Here is a 20755-nt window from a genome sequence, read left to right on the forward strand (position 1 = left end):
CCACAGGGTACTCGCTCCTCCAACCCCCGCATCACGCATGAATAGTCTCCCAGCCCTGGGAGAGAAGGGGTGGCGGGCGGGGAGTTGGGGGGGGGGGGGGGGGTAGATGAGTAACTGCACTCATCTGATAGCACAATGGCTGCGCAAGAGCCAAGAGCATAAGGATCGTAGCAGTGCACAGAGGGCCCGCGCAATTCCTCCGAAGAGGCTAGACGCTCACATCGCTGCACTCCCTGACCTCAGCCTGACCGAGCAGGGAGGCAAATTATGCTTTTGGTTAGAAGTCATAGTCCTTCGCCTAGGGAAGGAAACCCATCTGAGCACAGGGGCAACCACGGTGCAGACGCAGGGGGGCTAATTATTTGCCTTGTTCAAATACAGGTGTCTCTCCTTCCATTGCACTGCTCTCACATTTTCATTGTACCTGCATTTTATCCTTATCCTGCATGCAAGACAGTAACCATCAACTATAGACATAATAAACAGCTATTCACACTTTCTGGCATATTCCACAACTGCTCAAACAATCAGTGAAGTAATAATGAACCTGTGCCCGGAGTTAACTTATCAATTGACTACATTTTAAATTCTCTGTTCAATAATAGTCATTTACCAGAGAAATTCAGATTAAGGCACTCATTTGAGGGTATAATGTCAATTTCCAGCCCAGGGTTTTCTCTCAAGACTTTCTAGTTGTGGGTTTTGTTGACTTTTCCCCACAATGCCACTCATCCTTTGGTCTGCATATGACATATAGAAAGATGTACTGCAATGATTGCCACTGCACCTATCTGTCCTGAGCTGTCAATACATGGCATTGTTCTGAGTGACATGGACTGTTAACAAGGTTTCACGTATAATTTTAGTCCAGCTGCACTGCTCATGCTACGCAAATCCCAGGTCTCCGCTTTACACCGCTCACAACAGACACCTCCAAAACAAGATGTGCAAGTCAGTCTGATGATCTTGTACAGACATGGCTTCCTGCAGCCTGGTGCTCTGACTAGCCACAGAGCAGTCCCTGAAAAGGCATGTGACCAGTATTTATACCACTCTCATGCAACACTGTTACACCTAGATCCATAGCTGATCAGGTAAGGTATAAGTTTGTAGTCTACATCAGTACACCAGGCTGTGACTACTAAGTCTGTGTTTCATTACACATACAGTGCCAGTCGAAATTTGGACACACCTGCTCATAGAAGGGTTTTTCCTTTATTTTTACTATTTTACACATTTTGGAATAATAGTAAAGACATCAAAACCGTGAAATAAAACAAATGGAACCATGCAGTGATCAAAAATGTTTAAAATAAAAAACAAAACTATCTTATATTTTAGATTCTTCAAAAAACATTTAAAAGTAGCCTAAAATATTTTTTAAAGTTAAAATATTTTTGGAAAGAAATTCATACATAGGCATAAACCTCACTGTTTATATTTGTCTAAGAAACACATTTCAAGCATTTAAGCATAAGTCTTTAGATAAAAATGTCTTTGATGCATGTTTCCCATTATTTTAATCAGGTGTGTCCAAACTGTATATACTGTACAGTATACAACATATTTCATTCATCCATGATATGATGCTGAAACTATTTTTGTGGGGGCATGTGGTAAGACTCCAGAAATCACATCTACGTGCCTATTTTTGCCTGTCTTCCATGTTATAGCAAGCAGAACACAGACATCAGTTTATAGCATTAGCTAGTTCCATGCAAAAAAAATCTTTTTCATGGCTGAAAATATGATCCCTTCTCCGTAGCACAGATAAGGGCATAGGCCCACTGCAATCCTGCACTGTGCTCTGCATCCTAACAAATAAAACCTTAGAACTGGTGCTTAAATCTAGCTAAAGTTATTTCAGTTTAGCAGAATACTGGCCACTGAAAGCTCCATGCCAAATACACCAGGCAGGAGATGGCATACGTCTATCTATGTATGTGTATTTATGTGTGTGTGTGTGTGTGTGTGTGTGTGTGTGTGTGTGTGTGCACATCTGTGTGTGCATATGTATGTCTGTATGTCTGTGTGACACTGTGTCATACTCCCTTACTGAGATCTTGGAAAAAAATCCATAATCTATTCCCACCATACCTGCTTCAAATCTAGACTGGAATAATATCTTCAATGGGATGCTAAGAAGCAGAAGCTGCCACAGAGAAGTGAGCAAGTTTGGAAGCATCCTAGACCAGGGTCCTTTGGATACCTATATAGTTTTTTTTTCCTTCTTAAGGAAAAATTTTATTTTCTGCATCATGTATTTATTATTCCACTATATGCAATGACTAGCAAATATCCCTTGGGATTTCACTGACATACATGTAGACCTGGCTCTCCTGAGGAAATAATCAGTTGGCAGCAGGCAGGCAGTAGTAAAGTAAAATGACTGAAAGAAAGGGTGGCAGGGTGATGTAGCAGGTACTTCTCAAACCAGTCTCTGTCTGTGTGGAGTAAGTGTTCACTGTGGCCAAGCGTCTTTGAGCCAGACCCCCACCAACCAAAGACGTGCTGTGTTAATTTTAGATGGCATTTATGTGTCTGTGGTGGGCTGGCGTCTAGAGTATGTCCTACTCTTCACTACAGTTCACTGTGGCTCTCAAAGGAATAATGTGGTTCTAGAAAAAGGATGGATGGATAGACTGAAATAAAATCAAAGTTCTCCGAGGGTCCAAAGAGTTCTCCGAAAAATGCTTTAGTTATAATTAAATGTTGGTTCTGAGCGGAAGGGACCTGCAATATTTCTGAATAACAGGCACTGTATGGTCATCTGTTATTTTTGTCGTGCTGCATGTACATGAATAATGCAACTTTTTGTAAATTGATGCATCTAAGCAGCTATACGAATCAAAACTCAATGGAGCTGACTTGTAATGTTCCAGCTAGTTAATGCCAGCTCTAATAGCAGTAATTAAGGAACATGTTAGAATAATATTACGATTGTCTGTAATCATGTAATATAACACCCTAACTTTCTAAATATGCAATTTTATTACAGTTATCTTTCATTAATAATAGGTATGTTATCATTATATTAGACATCCAATGGTTATAGTTATTATATAGAGTGGTGTTTCTCCTTGAAATGACCAAAAATAAAAAGTGTGCAGAATAACCAATTTTCTGATTATATACACTGGATGTTAAAGGATATTATCCTGATTAAATGTGTTACACGGTAATTGGGTACGTGCCCATGCATAGTTAAGAGACTCCCTTAGAATGAGGAAACACAAAACCAGATAAAGTGGCAGAGGCAGAATGGCAGAGTATCACTGACTGTGTCCTCCATCTGGAAAAATCCACCTTCAGTTAAGATGGGGATCAAAAATATTAATAACTGGTGCAATTTGTGCCTACTACACAAGGAGTAAAATTGCATTGTATGTCAGGAACACCTCCTGAGATTTAAAAAAACATATACAAAACAATAAATGCCATTGATGTGTATTTGTTTCAGACTACATGGCAAAAAATACATTTAAAAATTGTAATTTCCTCAAATGTTTGGTTTTGTTTATAAGATGTACATGCAGAGTATAGTCACTCTGGATAAGGGCATCTGCTAAATGTAAATGTATTATGTTTCATCTTTTTTATCATGTTGGGTACGTGCCCATTCAATTAATTTAGTTCACTTGGGTAGTCAACGCAGTAAGACAGCTAGTGAGTAATACAGTGCAATTTTCTGAACACATTGACACAACTCTGTTCTAATATACTAATACACCTCTATTAACTGTTACAGGACTAACTTAGCAGTCACCACAGAGTGTGTGTTCCATTACCAGAAATTGCCATTAGTTTGGTCATTTAGTTAGGAAAATATCATCTTCAAATACAAATGTGACTGTAGCACGAATGATACCGACCTCTGTATAAAATAATTAAAATATTTTGCTACATTGTACATTAATGTTTTAAACACATGATGAATAGGTCTGCAGTGTATTGAAATGTATGGATTCAAATGTATACATTGCTATGCAGGCCATCTATGCTGTTTGAGATGCTGGTGTAGTAGCTGTGCCAATGTGGGTGTGCACTGATGTTATGTTGCCATCACTGTCAGGCGAATAGGAAGTCAGTTTTATAAGGAGCAATATAATGCCTTTATTTTTATTTGAGTTATATCTGTGAATATGATATTACATTTTTAAGTACATCATGATAATTATCACTTGTCAGTGACCCCCAAAACTGATAGTAAGCAGTGTGTAGTTTTGAGTGTGTAGCAATTATTACTAGGTGAGCAGCAAAATACCTCAAAAACCCAAGATTAAAGGTCAAATACATCAATTCCATATGTGGAATTTGATTGCTTTGGTTTTGGGCGAAATACCAAATCCTTCGTAAGAGACTGAAATAAATACAGAAGCCATTACCGAACTATACTAAACCTTAAAAATTACAAATAACAAATCTACAGTGCTTCTGCTGTCAAATCCCTCAAACTATAAAGATGCACTTTATCAGGTTGAGAGGACTGGTAATCTTGTGTGAAGCCGTTCTGATGTAAGCCTGTTTAGTATATTCAGATATCTATGTTTCAAATGCTAATGCGGTCAATTTGTCAGATGGAGTTTCTACTTCATTTGTTCCTCCTACACATCAGGTATTATTCTGTCAAAGAATAAATTGGGAAGATGGGGTTTTGTAACTTAGCAGATAAAACAGTTGTGAAAATCTGACACCCTCTGTAACAGAGCAAGGCTGCATATCCAGATCACCATCTAGCTGTGCAAGCCTTTTTTAACTGGAGGGCATTCTAAAGGCCCTTTGCTGATTTCAGGCTGCAAAGTTTGCCTGAGTTACATGTCCACTTTGTGCCCAAGAGTTCTGTGGCATCTCTGTGTCACCTTCAGTGTATTACTGTATTGCTGATCAATATTATTTTAGCAGGTCCTTCACTACAAAACAAGTACTATTGTCCAGAAATTGCTTTGGATGTAGGTGTTTGCGCAACAGTAAGATGGTGCAGCATCTCTCTTAATGATCATTCTGCACTATATGAAGCACATGTCACCAGGATCAGTCTTGTTCAGTTAGAAAACTCCTGTTCAGTGAGAACTCATTTCAGAATGAACAAATACATTGGACTTGTATTTGTTCATTTTGAAATGAGTTTTTGCTGTTCCAGATGATCAGAAAAGAACTACGAATGGTCCTCAAATTATGCTCTGCAAAACGTGGCACTGCTGTATATACAGGGCTGTATGCAGAAATCCTAGGTGTTCAGCCAAGTCTGAACCTTGCTGAGACAGGGACATATACGGTATAACTGACTGCAAAACTGAATCCTGGACTCGGTGCATCTGTACCACTTCACATGGTAGTCCTTGCTTTTTGTTTAATTCGTTGTCTTCAGGGTCACTAGGCTAGTAATCATCAAACCATCAGACCGGAATTCTCATGATGACTGGAGGGATCATTTGGGCAGGGAACAATGAGCACACATAAGCACACTGTCACATCAAGACATTCTGACAACCTGCAAAGGAACATGATTGCTAAGTCATAAAAGAGAGCAGTTCCTTCATTTCAGCCAGTGCTGAACATTGCAATTAGAAAATATATGCACGGTTGAAGTGACACACATAAATGTTTTTTTTTTTTTTTTGTTCAACACACTAACCTTCATGAAGCATTACCCTGAAAATTTAATGCAACTTATTGCACTTCATTTGAGATGACATTCAGAGCAGTTGAGGACTCATTAAAGTTCAGCGCTGGAGGTGTCAAGGAATCGCAGATGGCATTTCTGGATTGCTGGGGACATTGTTTAAGCACTGACAGTCACATCTGAAAGTGCCAATAAACACAAAACCACTCAGTTTTTGGTTGAGGGTTTTTTTCATGCAGACCTTTTTTTTTGGCTGACTAGACTTTGATTGAACTCTGATTTCTGGTACATCAGTTTCATCAGGATGTCCACTGGACATTTTTTATTCGTAATCCTCAGAAATCACTGAGTTCTGTTATGCCATCACAACCCCTCGGTATCACACTTCTCCACTGTGTGATGTTGACCCGGAATGACTCACGCACATTCCTGGCTTTGTTTATCTTTTCCTTTTGAGCATGGATTTGGCCTCTGCCGTTCAAAGCACAGCGCAGCTACAGGGAAACTGTTACAGGTTGCACTAACGTGATCTGAAGAGTGAGGTGGAAAAGGGGGGGTCTGTGTGATGCAGAACCCCAGAACCATGGCTGTATGCACAGGCAACATGTAGGACTCCGCGGGATCTGAGAACTGGCTTGGCCAGGCACGGAGAAGTGCCGAGTCAAACAGAAGGTCCTCCCTCCCCAGGGCAAAACCAGTTCACCTCTGCCAGGAAAGCAGCAATCAAAGGATAATAACCTTGTGACTCAGCAGGGCACAGATCACATAGAGAATAAAGCTCAGTAATAGCCCTGTTCGTATCTGGGGCTGTGATTAATACAGAGCCTGATCCAAGCTGACATCTCCATCCATATTCATACACCACAGGTAGCAAATTGAAGGCATTAATCATTGCAATCTGCTGGCTGGTGGTTATGAAGTTAAATAAAGATATACATGCATGTGTATATTCGGAAACAAACACTAATTTTCTTTAATGAACATGTGTGCAATTGTTACTGCAATTATGTACTCATGTTTTCTGTTAAGGACATTTTCTTTTTGAGTGTTTTCCTACAAAACAAAAAAGAAAAATTAGCTTGTTTATTTATTAAGGTGGGAAAATAATTTTGACATTGAAGGTTTTTTTCTTTCTTTAAAGGGAAATACATTATTGCATGGTATTATTACAAGGAAAAAAATAGTTCCCTTCTATATGTGTACGTGCATTACGTGAGTAATGGGGTTTTTCAAGGGATTGACAGTAAGGATGCTGTCATTGGACCAAAGGCACCTTATCCTTCACCCTCTCCCTGCATTTAAGTACTTCTCTTTGAAAAAGGGTTCTCAGCACTATCAAACTAAACAATAAAGACAGTCCAATGAAAGAATGTCAGACTGGTCACTTGATGGACATGCATTAAAATGTCTTAACCAAACCAATAAATTATCAGACAAACATTTATTGCAGTCTTGTCTGAGTTAAGAGCTCCATAAATACTGTAGTATTGTAGCGGTGTGGTATAGACTCAATGACTTCTCCATATCTGTTTTTGTCACATGTTGCTCTTTTCCTTAATTTATCTTCATACCGATAAAGAAGCAACGAGGCAGCACCCAACTGATTGACAGCAGTTAGCCCAAGCATTTGATTCAAAGCAAATATGAATGTCTACATCCTAGACAGAAGGTTACTTACATTAATTCTATCCATTTAGGCAGATAAAAAGACATGCTGATATAGATACAGTGGTGTAGATGCAGTTCATTGCACACACAGTATTTGCCTTTGAGCTCCAGTATAACAAAAAAGACAAACAATCTTCTCTTTCACCTACCTTTTTCTCTTCTCGGCCCTTTTGGGAGTCTATCTTGTCTATGACTCTGTCCCATTTCCATGATGTGTGTGGGCTGTGGGGGAGAGGGCACACTTGTAGTTGATTAATCAGCCCAATTAAAATTTTAGGCACCACTGTACAGCCATAGTTGTTTTCATACAAAAGGAGGAAAAACATAAAGCCAGTATGCATTCTTCATTCTTTATGCACTCTTAAATGCTAGTGGGGAAGAATTCTTTACCCAGTGTGCACAGAGCACTGCTTTGTTGAGACGCACCTGTCAGGAAACCTGAGATGAGACATGGTGATGTTCAATCTGCTTACCATAATCAACCACTACAGATAAATGAAAAAGCCAGCACCTTTAGAAGATGGAAGATGTTTTTCATTTTAGATGGTAGATGTTGGCTTTCTGTAATTTTGTAATGGTGGGTGGTTCACTGTTTGGTTTGAGAATCAGTCATGGTGACAGAAACCCACCACCACCATCCCCTCCCCACTCTTAATTGTAGACCTTGGATTTTAAAGGCATGTTCCATGAAAGTCTGTTAGTTTTATGTTACTGTGATATATTGTCAAAAAATGTTAAGTTTCTTTAGATCCTGACAGCAGGAGGGCAATAGCAATCTCCTTGCTGCTACTGAAACGTATGCAGCATTTCACTTATTCCACTCCACAAAATTTACCTGAGAATATCTGAGTTATTCTGGGCTTCAAATGGTTTGAGGGTATGTATGTCCAACAGAGTACATACAAGCCTACATGCCTTGTAATTAATGTTTACCAAGCTTTTTTTTCAAACCTGATGGTGCCATTAACACTTCAATCAATATTCATATCCTCTGTGGTATGTGTTCCTTTCAGAGTATAGCATGTAAAATGGGAAGAGAGACAGCTAAGCTTTTTTGCATCAATTGCATTGTAAATGACAAGATGATGTAAAAGTAGAGGCATTTTTCTTGGCTTTGTGTATATGTCTGTGCGTACGTGTGTGTGTGTGCTGGGTGTGTGTGTGTGTGTGTGTGTGGGTGTGTGTATGTGTGAGTCAAAAGAGGGGATGCTCAGAGTTATGAGATGTAACTGCAGGTTCTTCACCTGACAGGAAGCTGGGACGCGGAGGGACAGCTGATGATGTGTGAAACGGGGGCCGCAGCTGAAGTAAATCTGCAGTGGCTGCGTGGGTTATCATTTCGCTAATAGAGACACCGCTCAACACGGATAGATTATTTCTAATGGGCCTCCGGAGACTTCGGGCTGGCCCGTTCCCGGAAGATTAAAGATTGCATTACAAATTTTAACGCACGAGCGGCCGGCAACGCAGTTTGGGGCAGGGACTGACTTCATGGTCAATCATTTTCTCATTATTTTTGCCTCATACACAAAACTAATTATGGTCCTTCTCCCCCCTCTAAAAAAGAGCTTGGAGTGCCTTCAATCAATTTGAGTATGTGAGGAGAGATGCCAGAAAGATCAGAGCAAAGCTATGGAAATGATCGGTGTCTGCGTTCAAATAAGCATCACTCAGAGGACTGAGTGACATTGCACTGATCTACAACGTAGGGTTGGCAGAGGGCAAAGCCTGTATTATTGTTTTACTTTACTATCTGTGCGTCTTTCGACAGTACCCCTGTGTGCTGCTCCATTGCTGAGCTGGTTTGATACCAATAGTTTTGGCACTGCTGTAGGATGACTTCTGTCAGGTCCAAGCTCCAGTTGACAGGAGTCATCTCTTCTGCTTCATGAGGCTTTGTTTTATTATTCAGTGGCAATTAGGAAATAAAGATATACCTGAGCTTCCTTATGGATAAATGAAAAGGTCCAGGGTGTGCTTAGAGGCCTTTCGCACATGACTTCGAATTTTTGCCTACTTCCCTTCGTTACATCTCTCCATGGTGTAAAAAGTTGTTCAGTTTAACATTGCTTCAATGTTATCCATTTACTGCCCGTGACAGCCATCATGCAGTTTCTATACTAACAGTAAATATGCTGCTGAGAATCGAGGACTTCTTTCAAGTTGTTGTTTTCTTAAAAATAGAATCAGCAAGAACAATCACAGAAGCATGATGTTTTTCTACATGTTACTGCCACAGTGGGTCACATTATCACTCCGTGCAGTAAGTACTAAACGTTGATAAGTGTAGGCCAGTTCATGAACATGCAATTCTAAACATTTGTGAAACTTCACAGTGGAAAAATGCAGAAGAAAATAATCCACATCAAAAAGACTCTAGCAGTTATCTCTTGTTTGCTGACACAAAATTTTGTATTTTATTAGTAACACATTTGTACTACCTGAGGATTGTCAGCTGCGTGTATTTCAAAGATGAATTTATTTGAGGATCCCCAGAGTACCTCTCTTATGTACTGGAGTGTGTGCTGTGTGTGTAACTTTCTGTTCAGAGTACATTTGGTACAGAACTCATTTGCCAGTATTCTCTGGGGAAGGGCTAATATTCAAATATCTCCCATTCACTTTGTTTTTAGTTTAGCCCCAGTATCTTTTCCTTCTGAGAGCAGATGAAAGGGCTTTGAATTCTGCTGATATACTGTATGTGAAAGTGCTCTAAATGCAGCAGGACTGTTGGGGAGTGCTCTGGATAAAAGATTTGCCCAAGTATCCATTTACTCCCAGCGTGATCTGGCAATCCTTATTTTGGGGCAGTCACCCCAGTATTGCCACACAGGCCTGGGTCAGCCTGTCTACAATAATTCATAAATGCCTCACTTTTATGTCTAACCTCTACCCTTCCTCCATTCCAATCAAACTGCAGCTTTCATTACAATTGCTGCTTGTGGAGAAAATGTTCATTGGTTTTCTCAGACTTCAGTACAGAGGGCTTGGCCTGGCGCCTCCAGCAAGGAGGTTTTGTTGTACCTTTCTCCCTTACAATGTGGGGCAACACTCCCTCCTCCAAAGCACTCCTCTGCTCCCATTCAGCCCCAGGGCAATGCGAGTCAGCTTTTCACCTCAAATGTTTCTTATTGGCAGCTGTAGATGATCCTTTCTGTAAAGGGCACTTTATCAGCAGCACTGGGGAAGTGGAGGGGTGAGATGCAGGATGTGAGGTGGCCCTAAGAGCAATTGTGCCCTTTGGCAGGAGCAACAACATTAGAAAAAGAATGGCAGTGATCCCATCACAGGAGCAGAGCCTGCATAGCTACAGGAGAACATTGCAATTTGCTCCAAATCACATTCCCCCAAAGGTGCTATCTATCAGAAGAGGTCAGGCTAAAAGCCACCAATTAAAATGAACAGCACACACCTAGTGGGCCTCGCGGGAGGGCAAGGGGCAAAAGTTAAGCAGTAAGCATTGCTGTAATTTGGATTTACAACCCACTCTGCCATGTTTTACAAATACAGCAATTCTCAGAGGTATGTTTTTTAACGAGTAATTTGCGATGAACTGTCATTAAGGCAACAAACATAAATCTTTTAAAAATAATGAATATTAACAAACTGTAGGCTGTTTTATTTATTTAGAAATAGTAAGAACATATTGTACAGACACAGATGAGATGAAAGGTGAATGATTTTACAGATATAGAAAAGAAACCTGAAAGCTTTATTTTTTTCCACAGGGTGGTCTAAAAAACATAGGCTGGGAGGTTTCTGTACTCAGTGTCGCATTATATTAATGACACAGGGGGTTCCAGTCTCAGGGTTCAATGCCTGATGCTTGTGCCCACATAATGACTGATTTCTCCGCTATTGGCTGAGCCAAGGGAAGGACCATATTCACAATTAGTATTCTTTCTGAAGGCTGGTTTCCTAATGAAAAGCAATTAACAGCATATGTTTGCAATTCGTGTGCAGACTATGTGCTCTGCCTAATTGAAATGACTCCAGTTCACTGAAATTCATACTAAGAGGCTGCTTTTCTGCATATGAAAATACAGTTTCCGTAGAATCCCTGTAAACAGTTAAGATTATTGAAGCAAGTCTTGATTTCGATACTTAGACATTCAACCTCACCTCAATGGTATCTTTGTCCATAACACAAGGTACGTTTAGATGAAAAAAAAGATGGATAAACCACGCTAAAATAGCCTCTACAGTACTCACTTCATTGTATCATAGGTGTTTGATACACACAATGGTAATGCTGGATTTGTAATGTTGTCAAAACTCATATAGGTGATGAAAGCATACAAAGGTAGCTTGCCAAAAGGGAGAACATCTCATTACATGTCTTTCACTTGCATTTCGGTCATTTAAGAGTGTGTTCCATTGCTCGTTGTCAAGGGTTGTGACCTTAAGCCGCCCCTCCCCGTGCAATTCATCCTCCTGGATTTGAGAACACCATCAGTCAGAGGACAAGTGTCATGCATCTTGCTTTTTCTGACTACCAATTATTGTTGTTGTTGTTTTGTGTTTTTAGGTGGATTTTTTGCATTCTATCATGACAGCTGCAGTTTTTCATGCACGCAGGCTCTTGAGTCTGTCATGCTAGGGTCTGTGTCAGCCATTATCGGGAGGTCCCCCCATTACAAATGCATGAGGGATGGAGGCTGTGCAATGCCTCAGGGAATGCAGCAGGATCCTCACCTCTTCAGGTCAAAGGAAGAATTCAGCTGAGGTAATCGCAGCCAAAAGGGGTCCAGAGCAGCAGAATCCAACTATGCACAAAGGGACCAAATGCCACTTTGCCCAAAACGCTCCAAAAATCACTTGCAACACCTTGCTCCCACCCCTCTGCAAGCCATTTCACAAAGCTTCCAATAATGTTAAAAAAAGACTACACTTTTAAAATAGCTTCAGCAACAGGATGTGTGAGCCTGCAAAAAGCCATCTGCTGTCAAACAAGTAGCAGCTGAAAAACGCAAGTGAAAACAACAATCTTTATAAAAAAAAACAATTACATTACATTACCGTCATTTAGCAGAGACTCCAGAGTGACTTACATAGGTTATTTTTACATGTTATCCATTTATGCAGCTGGATATTTTACTGAAGCAATTGTGGGTTAAGTACCTTGGCCAAGGGTACCGCAGCAGTGCCCCAGCAGGGAATCACATCGGCAACCTTTTGGTTACAGGTCCTGCTCCTTACCACTGTGCTACACTGCCACCACAACCTTGTCAATGAGTATGAGGGACCTCTGAGTTCGTCCTCCTCACTGCTGTTCAGTCCCAGGGAATACGGATGGCTCCTACAGTCAATGCAGTCTGTGGAGAAACTCAGGAGGGGGGAACACATTGGGGTTTTGCCCGTCTTGCCCACCCTCTCTATCAATTTCATTAAACTATGAGTGTTGACAGCCCTGACTAAAAAGTAAATATCCACCTGCATGAATGGATAATATGTAAAATGTCAGCAACTGTGTCATTCTCTGTGGATAAGAGCGGTTGCTAAGCAAATTTGATATAATGTAATGAAACATAAGTGATTTGTGAAAGGGACAAAAGCACTCATGTACTTGCATGAACTGTGCATTTTGTGTATTGTAAAACTGTTCTTTGGGTTCTATTTGTGTGACTTATTGCAACATAACAAAAAAGGGTATCATAAAACGCAAAGGCCTGCAGAATGCTCGGTGTTACAGTTTGCCAAGAAAGGATCTGTCAGCTATCAAAATAACCCAGAAAACCCTTACCAACACAAGGCAATTGTTCTAAATGAGACATGTTTTACTCATGTCAATATTTCAGGGACACTAAGGAGATAACTGTCACAGTCATTTGTTTGTGAATGCTTGCTGTCAGAATGAGTCACAAATCCACAGCTCAGAGAAAATCAGTTTTCTAAAGGTGTCAGGGAAATTCAGTTTGACGTTGTTGCTTTGTCTGGGATTTATTTATTTATTTATTTGCCTCACTTCAGTTTGGTGTGAGGCAGGCAACTGCTCAATGGCACTTCAGAGTTTGACAACCTGGTTTGTCCTTTCAAACATTCAAAAGCATACATTGAGTTTTGTATCAGTTAGAGCAATTTACATGATTACAATGACTAGCTTCTTTATTTTTTCTAAATACTACATTTATAAATATATAAATTTGTTCATTACTACAGCTGAATGTTTACAGAGGCAAGTGAGGAGAGCGTACCTTGCTCAAAGTGCAACAGCAGCGCTATTTCTGGAAATCAAACCTGCAGCCGTTTGGGTGAAAGGCTTAGCTCCTTAATCTACAAGTACACTGCAGCCTGGTTTCAAAGGCAAGATTGATCTCTATGCCCTGGACTAGTACAAGTATACTGGGATTGAGGATGGCCTCAACACATTTAAGGAAAAAGTTATAATGACATAACAAATGCAATCCAATGAGTTTGATAAGGTGGCAAACTGAATGCACATCTACTGGTTCTAAGCAAAGTGTGCATCAAGGTAGGATCATCCAGGTTGATTGTTAGTTATCTGAGCAAAGGCCAGACTTTATCCACATGTTATATTTCTGGTAAAGCTTCTCTTTTATTGTCTCAGACTTTCTCATTCATGCATGAGGATTCCATAATTAAGAGGATCTCTTTGGGGAAAGTTATGGGATGTGATTCTGTTTTTCTTACAAGCAGCAGTTTAAACCAGCCGCAAATCAAGGGCAAGAATTGCAAGACCACATCAAACTGCGATCCCCAGCGGTGTTGCTCCCGCCAAGGACAGCAGAGACAAGCGAGGAACTGAGAAGTAACATCAGCAGTGTAGGAAATACTGAAGAAGATGAGGCTTGTTAAACATCCCAAGTCAATTCAACATGTGCAGATGGGAGGTGGAAGGGGAGTGGGGCGAGCGCAGAATTGTTCTGAGATTTAATATAACACAGGGTCACACAGAGCAGTCAAGACTGAAGATTAAAGTTCTGCTTGGAAGCGCAAGCTGGATTTTGCAGAGGTGTGAAGTCAGGGCAGTTCAGTAGGGGGTATGCCTTGTCTCCTGATACTAATGTTATACCTCTGCTACCTCAGTGTCTCAAATACCTGCTAGATCCCCCAGCCTATGACATTTGTTTCTTTACTTCATACCAAGGTATTTGAATATTCTGGGGCAGGCGGTATGGAACGACACATATTGAGACTCAGCAAAGTCATGCACATTGCACATTGCAGTCAGGGTTTGGGTTGGACACTTTTGGACTTTGCCTGTGCTGCACAGCTGCTTAATGTGCAGTTTGTTAGGCTTTATGTATCAACTCAAGGCAAAATCTCTTCCTCTTTGCACCCATACCATGTCCCAAGCTCAGACTGGATTAATACATTGGTTGTTATGACTCAAAGTAGAGATTGCTTCTCAACACAAAAAAAATGGAATATGGTGCAGCTTAAGCTTTTGTTTTAGACTATTTGTCAGTGTCCATGCATGCTTCTCCTCTAACTGGTTACTTCCAAAGCTGTTTATTTATACAGATCTTTGAGAGTGACTAAATCAAGCAGTCATATTTGGGGAACTCTTACTGAATAAAAGATTTCCACCACATTAGTCTGGAGGACTGTGATTCATTTCACAGGTGTCAGGTGAATTACGTCATAGTGTCCTATTTTAACTGTCTTATCTCAGTTTTCTGTCTGTCTAGTTTGTAGGTAAGCAAGCTATTACGTTGACCCAGAATTAAACCTGGAGCTCTACTCTTAAGGGCTCAATCCATTTTCGTAACAAATGTCCATTGTTTAAACTTGTTGAGCATTTATTGGTGTTGCATGAATTGTGCTCCAAATGCCACAGGAGATGTGAAACAGAAAACCACATCTGGTTTAAAAAGCAATTTTGTGGCTCCCCCAGGTGAACAAAGACTCAACTGCCCATAGTTCAAGGTCTCTGCTTCCGTAATCTGTGATTACTGGAGCACTGAGGACTAAGTCAAGGGACCTGATTGAATAAAAACACATAAATCACATCAGTGGTCACTATATGAAGGTTCAGTGACCGCATTTCTCAGAAACCTATTTACTCTTCAAATGTACAATGTGCAGCACAACCCAGAGGATCCCTAATCAGGCCCATGTTCCCCGGGCTTTGAGTGCAAGGATGGTGTGTACAAACGAACAGCAGAGGGGCGCTCAGGGAAAAAGACAGAGACCTTGTGACCAGACCGCATGAAACTCCATAACCACGGAACACAACCCAGGACACCCTTATGGAGGGAACAACTCCCTCAGTGGTTCGTGACCACTTTACAAACAATCTCATAAAAAGCATGGGGCGGAATGTTAATGGCGCAGTGGGGAGGCCCACCGGCTGTGGAAAGGCCATTTTCGTGCTGTCACATGCAGGCTGAGCCATACTGCAGTCAGAATCATGGCTCTGTCCTTCATGGCGTGAAATCTGTTGTATTTTAACAGAGATGTCAATCTGTCAAGTCCATCAAAGCAATATTTTCTTTGTGTATGTTCTCATGTGTTGCGTAATTTCTTTCTTTGAAAATATCATTGTACTGTGACCAAGTGTTGAGTCCACGACTACAGTTTCCCATGCAATCATGTGAGAACCAGACTCACCTAACAGTGTATAACATACATGGCTCAACACTTACTTTGAAATGTGATTACCACAATGTGCAACCAGCCATCGGTTTTTGGTCGCCAGAATGGACCATACGGTTGCCATTATTTAGCATTATATATGACCCCCCCTTGCCCCACAATGGTAAATTGCTGACACGAATCTCTTTCTGCTAGACTGGCAAGTTCAGCTGTAATTTTATTTTTATTGCCATAAGATAGATAGCTAGCCAACTAGCTAGAAATGAAACCAGGTTAGAGAGCTAAATAAAATGAGTTTGCCTCATCACAGTGTAGGCTAATACAATAAATAATTCCCTGGTGCCTCTCTTGTGGGGAGGCAGCAAAACTATGAGCACACTTGCTAGACTACTGCAGCTTGCTTTTTCCTGCTAGTAGCTTTGTGGAGTTGAAGATGCAGCAATTTAATCTCAAAGGTAGTAATTCAAAGCAAATGATACAGTACTCTTCCTGTAATGAAATAGGGTACATTCAACATGGTAAGATATACAGGAAAAAATAAAATGTGTAGCTGGCAAGGGTTTTTTGTTTTCTTAATGACAAGGCTATGAACTGCAACTTTGCCAGTAGAGCCATGTCACACTGAAATGTGTGCATTAATGAAGAATGATACATAGCGCAGACATGGGCAGATCAGAGATACGTTAGTTATTCCAATCACAGTGTTAACATATTGACTTGCAGCAGTACTATCAAGTGCAGACTCGCTAGATGAAGTAGTTAGAGCAAAAAATTCACATGTGATTTGTACAAGAAACAAATTTATTTATAGGGAAAAATAATTTACTTTTTTTTGATTGCCACAACAGCCAAACAGGGAACACAAAATGGTTGCCAAAACATTCTGATCTGTGAAATTTGTTTCCCCAGGCAACTGGGCAATGATCAATGTTGAGCTCTGCTGTAGTAAAAACTGAAGATTCTTTTATTCTAATGCTCCTGTCTATCTCTGTTTATTCTATGCACTTTTCTGGCAGGCCTGGCTCTTGTAAAGAAGAGATAAAGTCACCCAGCAGGTCTGCAAAGCCCATGTCACCATCTGACTTCCTGGACAAGCTCATGGGAAGAACCTCAGGGTATGATGCCCGAATCAGGCCCAACTTTAAAGGTAGGCTGGCAGGTAGCTAACCGAACATGCTTGGAAATACAAGGGGAGCTTAAGCGTTGCCAGAAATGGGACAGGAGCTGGTCCCCAAAACGGGAGAGAAGCCTGGCTGAGCATTACCATGACGGAGAGCTATTTTTTGCTGTGCCATTTTCACACTTAATTACCCAGCACAAAGAGTGGAACCTGTTCTGATGCCGGTTCACTTAAACAAGGCAGCATTCAGCTCTTGCATTAACCCACAGACCTGGATAAGTATGCGTTTCTGTCAGTGCTGGAGTCAGCAGATTCTCTCCCATCCTCTTCCCTTTGATTTCTCAGCAACACATCTGGAGTCATACATATTTCATGCTCGTTCCATATCACTAAAACACCAGCTCGCACACAAGGTAATTCCCCTCTGATTATCTATAAATATTATGTTGCAAAAAGAAAATGCATAAAACATACCCACTTTGGAAATGAAATTATGAAATATTTAAAGTGACTGAAGTTCAAATATTCATTACACCCATGGGAACTAATTGAAAAATACAACACCATCTAAATGTGCATGATAAATAAAGCACCTTGCATTTCAAGTACAGCCAGCTGTGTTCTTAATCAGTATGAATTATGGCATTTGTGAATAAATGAACCATGTGGCCAATGGGGTGTTTTTCACATGAAAAAGGTTTTACTTGGACATGTGTGTCCATTTTGCATTCAAAATGTTATTGCATTGAAATTGCCCTGCGAAAAAGTATCCCCTGTGAAAAAATAAATTATTTTAACAATCTTGGTGAGTGATTTAGCTACTTGTGAAATGTAATTACATCTGTTTAAAAATACTGAAAAGCATAAATGAAGCTGTTACCATGGACATTCAAGAAAAATGTAGAGATTTCAGATTTGTATGAAATGAGGGGAAAGGGGAAGACAATGACTTCACAAGCTTGTTTTTTTTTTTCCAGGTCCTCCAGTTAATGTCACTTGCAACATCTTTATCAACAGCTTTGGATCCATAACAGAAACAACCATGGTAAGAGCTCTACCCCCAAATCATAACTAATTTCACATACTGCTTATGTATTCATGCAGGTTAAAAATACTTCAAAATGGGTCACAAGTTCCCATTCTGGGACATTATTACATTAGAGAAAAGAAAAATAATATACTAATGCTTCCATATCAGGAACTTGGAACAGTGGCAAAACTGATCTTATCTTCTAATGATCTGTAAGTCACCTAAGATAAGGGCATGTGCCAAATAAATGAATTAATAATAGTAATTACCATTAATAATTATAATCCTCGTCATCTTAGCAGCAAGATGTGTTCTAACTAGTGTTTTATAGAGGATACCTATAGGGAAGGCACCTGCAGACACCACCAGGTTCTGTCTCAGTTAACCTGATGATAATGAACTGTCTTTCTTGCAATTAGAATGAAAAATTGAGGAGATTGAAAAGCAAGAGGTAAAAAAAAATGATGTAGGTCTTCATTTAGTGGGAATGACCTGGTCAGCAGAAATGTTTCCCTGAGTGCTGGAGACACCAAAAGTCAAAGAAGGATTACTCTAGGGACAGCCCGGCTTATGAGGAGGCCACTCATAATGTCACTGCGTGGCATGCCAAAGCCAACTCTTTGCTGTGATTGATGCATTCTCTGCACTTTCATTTCCTGAAGCCTCAGGATATGAGATTGGCTTTTCAAAACCACAAGGTGGACATCCATTCATCCTAGTTGATCTATGACTGTATTCCTCCTTATTACAACTAAACTCTTTGCTAATATCCCTAATGGCTTTCTCTGTCCAAATGGCATCCCTCTGTTGATAAAAATTACAGGTTAAAACAGACTTGCAGAATAGCGTTTTGCAGCAGCTTTCTACCCCATCAAGCAGGATTGATGGGATTCTATCTCCTCTGTTTGTTGTGATACCTTCCCCTAAAATTGCAGACCATCCAGATCAATTACAAACCATTTCATTCAAGGAATCCACATAAGGGCTACAGCATCAATGTCTCACATTACACTAGAGCCCGCTTCTGCCAGTACTCTACCACCTTCATCACTAATATGTGTTTCTGCCTTTAGTGTAGCAATGAAACATAAATGACATTTTTTTAATTATTATCATTACGTTACATTGTTATTTATAATCATGCAATGTAACAAAGTATTGACCTGTATTGACCCCATCTTGCAGGATTACCGTCTCAATGTATTCTTACGACAACAGTGGAATGACCCTCGTCTGGCCTACAAGGAGTACCCTGACAACTCCCTGGACCTAGACCCATCCATGTTGGACTCTATCTGGAAGCCAGACCTGTTCTTTGCGAATGAGAAGGGTGCCAACTTTCACGAGGTCACCACAGACAACAAGCTACTGCGCATCTTCCAGAATGGCAATGTATTGTATAGCATCAGGTATACACCACCACCAACCGTGCAAAGGGGGCTCCAGCAGGTTATTCACCGTCACCCTTGCTAGGTGTCATGTTACACCTTCAAACATGTATCCCAAAAAAGATTCCTGTTTTTTTTTCTATTGTTCTGATTTTTCCCTTTGCCACATTTCAGCACATAGAGGACTTAAGCTGAGTGGTCACGCTGTGAAGTGTTTCACAGCAATAACTTACATTCACTGCCAAACTATTGTTCAAATGAAGAACCCCATCTTGAGATAGGTGCTACACAATTATAATGATCCAAATGGTTCAACGTCCTGCTTTGTGCCAGTTTCCTGGGGCACTGAAGATATGTGTGGCAATTCTCTTAGTTAAGGACTTCATATACCTGTCAAGAGTAATTTGTGGCAAGTGCTGTAATCACAAAAAATTGAAGTCACTTCCACAGAGCCTTGCATTGCCTTCTAGTGGATAATTACGCATATTTTCCACCCAGGGTCTTTAACAGGTCTTATTCCTCCCCATGGATGTATGAAAGCTAAATGGGAGAGCAGAGCAATAAACAGAAAGAAAAATGTGTCTGGCAATTACTTTGCCATAATTGCAGGTCTGTGTTGACTAAGGCCGCACCTCAAGGTCTCTTTCACAATATTCTCCGCTTTTCAGAGTTACACCTTCAAACCACAACATGTGTCCTTTGAAGTGTATGTGTAATCCTTCTCTGAATTTGTCCTTCCTCCTTCTCTGCTTCCGTTTCTCTCAGTACGGTGTAATCCGCCTTCCTCTCTCTCACTGGCCCTCCAACCCCTCACCCCAGTGCTTACTGCTCTTGTCTCTCTGCCGCTTCCTGCTCTTCCCTTGCTGTGTCTCTCAGGCTGACGCTGATCCTGTCCTGCCCCATGGATCTGAAGAATTTCCCTATGGATATTCAGACCTGCACTATGCAGCTTGAAAGCTGTGAGTCCCGCTTTGTTTGTTTTGTTGTTGCTTGTTTGTTTTTCTTTTTCTTTTCTTTTACTTCTTATTTCCCATTTTCCTCCATTTCCCTCCACACAACAAAGTTCCAGGTTTGTGAAAAAGTTTTCCTTTGTTGTCAACAGGAATACACATGAAAATCACAGGAAGTGTAGGATCTTGAAACATAGCATACATCTTTTTTACTTCTGCACGTACATTGATTTCCCCAAAAAGATATTAATTCATGTTATCATTAAGTCATTTATTATCTGTTATCTGAGATAAAAATTTAATAATTTAATACTTTATCAAACCAAATGAATATTTTATAAAACAAACCTAGATTATATAATGTATTTTGGTACATTTCCCGGAAGAAAATATTTTATATGAATACACCATTAATAT

At 40.4% G+C, this 20755-nt stretch overlaps 1 protein-coding gene across 1 annotated transcript in view; it reads left to right on the forward strand.

Moving 5' to 3' along the window:
- glra4b (glycine receptor, alpha 4b) overlaps nucleotides 1–20755 on the forward strand; it is a 40317-nt gene that overhangs the window by 7387 nt on the left and 12175 nt on the right. Inside the window, exons 2-5 of the mRNA XM_036524243.1 lie at nucleotides 16867–16997; nucleotides 17948–18015; nucleotides 19186–19409; nucleotides 20265–20347. Coding sequence (XP_036380136.1) covers nucleotides 16867–16997; nucleotides 17948–18015; nucleotides 19186–19409; nucleotides 20265–20347 — 506 coding nt within the window. The remainder of the gene's footprint in view (nucleotides 1–16866; nucleotides 16998–17947; nucleotides 18016–19185; nucleotides 19410–20264; nucleotides 20348–20755) is intronic.

The sequence above is a fragment of the Megalops cyprinoides genome, chromosome 3 (genome assembly GCF_013368585.1).
Source record: "Megalops cyprinoides isolate fMegCyp1 chromosome 3, fMegCyp1.pri, whole genome shotgun sequence".
In the NCBI taxonomy this organism is placed as follows: domain Eukaryota; kingdom Metazoa; phylum Chordata; class Actinopteri; order Elopiformes; family Megalopidae; genus Megalops; species Megalops cyprinoides.